At 37.6% G+C, this 2261-nt stretch overlaps 1 protein-coding gene across 1 annotated transcript; it reads right to left on the bottom strand.

The window, feature by feature from the left end:
• Positions 1-251: 251 nt before the first annotated feature.
• Positions 252-1441, bottom strand: LOC105923112 (trace amine-associated receptor 13c-like). The gene is made up of 2 exons (XM_036138902.1): positions 1268-1441; positions 252-1065 (listed from the first exon to the last, which is right to left on the bottom strand). The coding sequence occupies exons 1-2, from the start codon at positions 1438-1440 to the stop codon at positions 252-254; spliced, it is 987 nt and encodes a 328-aa protein (XP_035994795.1). The 5' UTR covers position 1441.
• Positions 1442-2261: the final 820 nt, after the last annotated feature.

Raw genomic sequence — 2261 nt, 5'->3', positions numbered from 1 at the left:
TTTTGTTCTTTTAGCACTTCTGTTTAAGATCCATTTGATGTTTTTTGTACTATACTCATCATTAGTAAGGCAGTTGATTTAGGTCATGTGTTTCCCTGAGTGTTGAAACTTCCTGGAATTCTGTAGCTCAGCAAATCATTATTTGGGTTCATCATGTTTTTGTAGTACAAGGATTTTAGTAATGAAACCTGTCTACAGGGATGTCAGAGGAATCCCAGATTCAATAAAGTCAATCAAGTTCTAATATTTTTTCACAATATTTGGGCCTCATATGAGCCTGGCTTTAGTATCTTTAGAGTGACAATGAGTTTTACAGTTTTTCTGAACCAAGGGTAGAACAGGGCATAAACCACTGGGTTTAAAGATGAGTTAAAACCGTACAGATAATACACTGCAAAAATTGTGGAGCTGCTGAATGAGTCTTCTCCTGCAAGAGAGAGGCAATAATATGGACAGAAACATAACAGGAACACCAGTACAAGAACACCAAGAGTCCTGGCTGCTTTCAGCTCAGATTTGTTTGCTGTTGTAGTGGAAAGCTGCAGTTTTACAGCTGTGACCTGAGCGCGCATGGCACGAGCCTGTGACACAGCTACCACAAATACTCTCATGTATAGGACTATGATGATGGTAATTGGAGCCATAAAGGTTATAACAAGATCAAAAGTTGCTGTAATGAAGTCCATAGCAGTTACACACTCTCCATAGCAGTAATTATTCCGTCCTGTCTGAATCAGATCATCTTTTACAAATAAAATGCTGTAGACAATTGAACAGAGCCAACACAGACAGATACAGACTTTGATTCTTCTCCCTGTGACTCTAGTTTGGTAATGCAGAGGATCACAAATAGCCACATAACGATCAATTGATATGAGCACCATATTGCCTACTGAAGCAGCGGTGATGATGAAGCACAAGTAATTAAATATAAAACAAATATTATCACCAAGAAACCAGCAGCTCGTGTTTCGGTAGATTTCCCCTGGCATTGATATGAACCCCACAAGCAAATCTGACACAGCCAGAGAGAGGAGGAGGATGTTAGTGGGTGTGTGGAGCTGCCTGGATGGGAGGGAAAAAATGTAATTAAACTTTTTCTCCAAAAAAATACATTTTACAGATAGAAAATAACCATTTGTCTATATTTCCAAAATTTATTATGAGTCTAATTCCATCTGGAACAAATAATTAATTAAGAAACATCTGTTTCAAAGGCTTGATAAATCACATTTAAAAAGAAAGAAAGATAAAATGAAATATCTGCCTGAAGTGGGAGACTGAGATGATGACGAGTAAGTTGAGAGCCACGGTGATCAGAGAGATGACTGACAATATGATCTGAACCAGGACAACTTCAGTCCAGAGAGATGTAGGCTTTTTGCAGGAGTTATTGTAGAGGTGTGGGTAGCAGAGGTCTGCACTGTCCTGAGTCTTCATCTTCAGTGATTAGCAGAGACCAGAACCTCTTGCTGATATCAAACAAATGTGTTAAGAAGGATCAGTTGACTAACTGACTCCTCCTCGTTTCCTTCAGTCACTCTTGGATCATCTAGCAGATCTGTTGTTAGAATCCTGAAACAGCTTAGTTAAGTCCAAACATATTTACTTTTCATACAACAGACTTTTTACATATCCTTAACATTCGATACACATCAAAATGTTTTTTTGAAGTACGTCAAATAGGTTCCTTCTGGACCTGCCATTTGTTTGTGGAAAATTAAGTAATTTAATAAAGGTAGATATGAAAAATAACTTTGTTTAATTCATTATACAAAACTTATTGGATGCGGTTTTCCAAAATGAAGGAGCTAAGACACCTCACCCCAATAGATCATGTTACAATAGATTTGACTAAAATCAGTGCTCCTTGCTGCTTTCAAATGCAAGTAAACTGTTTTTACTTGTTAACACTGCCACCTACTCTTGTGTTCTGATTATTAGAAAATGAGAGGGATGTGAACACAAGAGGAAGAAACTTTTTCCAAGGCAAATATATGTATCGTATTTCTGTCTGTATTCTTTACAACATGAGAAGAAATAATGCTAAGTGAGTTAAATCCTTCTTTTTGTTCAACTTATTACCAAATCGTCAGAACTATTGGAAAAGTAGTATATTTTAAAATGTCTGCCTACATACAAGTTCGGGGTATCCTAAACAAGTAGGTCTGGAGCCGTGTCATAGGTTAGCTTAGAAATGATGGTGAGGTCTAGGTCCGGGGGTTCCTTTAACAAGGCTTGAGCTTCACAGTGGGTAAAAG

Source organism: Fundulus heteroclitus, chromosome 7 (assembly GCF_011125445.2).
Source record: "Fundulus heteroclitus isolate FHET01 chromosome 7, MU-UCD_Fhet_4.1, whole genome shotgun sequence".
Taxonomy (NCBI): domain Eukaryota; kingdom Metazoa; phylum Chordata; class Actinopteri; order Cyprinodontiformes; family Fundulidae; genus Fundulus; species Fundulus heteroclitus.
This window is presented reverse-complemented; position numbering and strand designations above follow the sequence as displayed.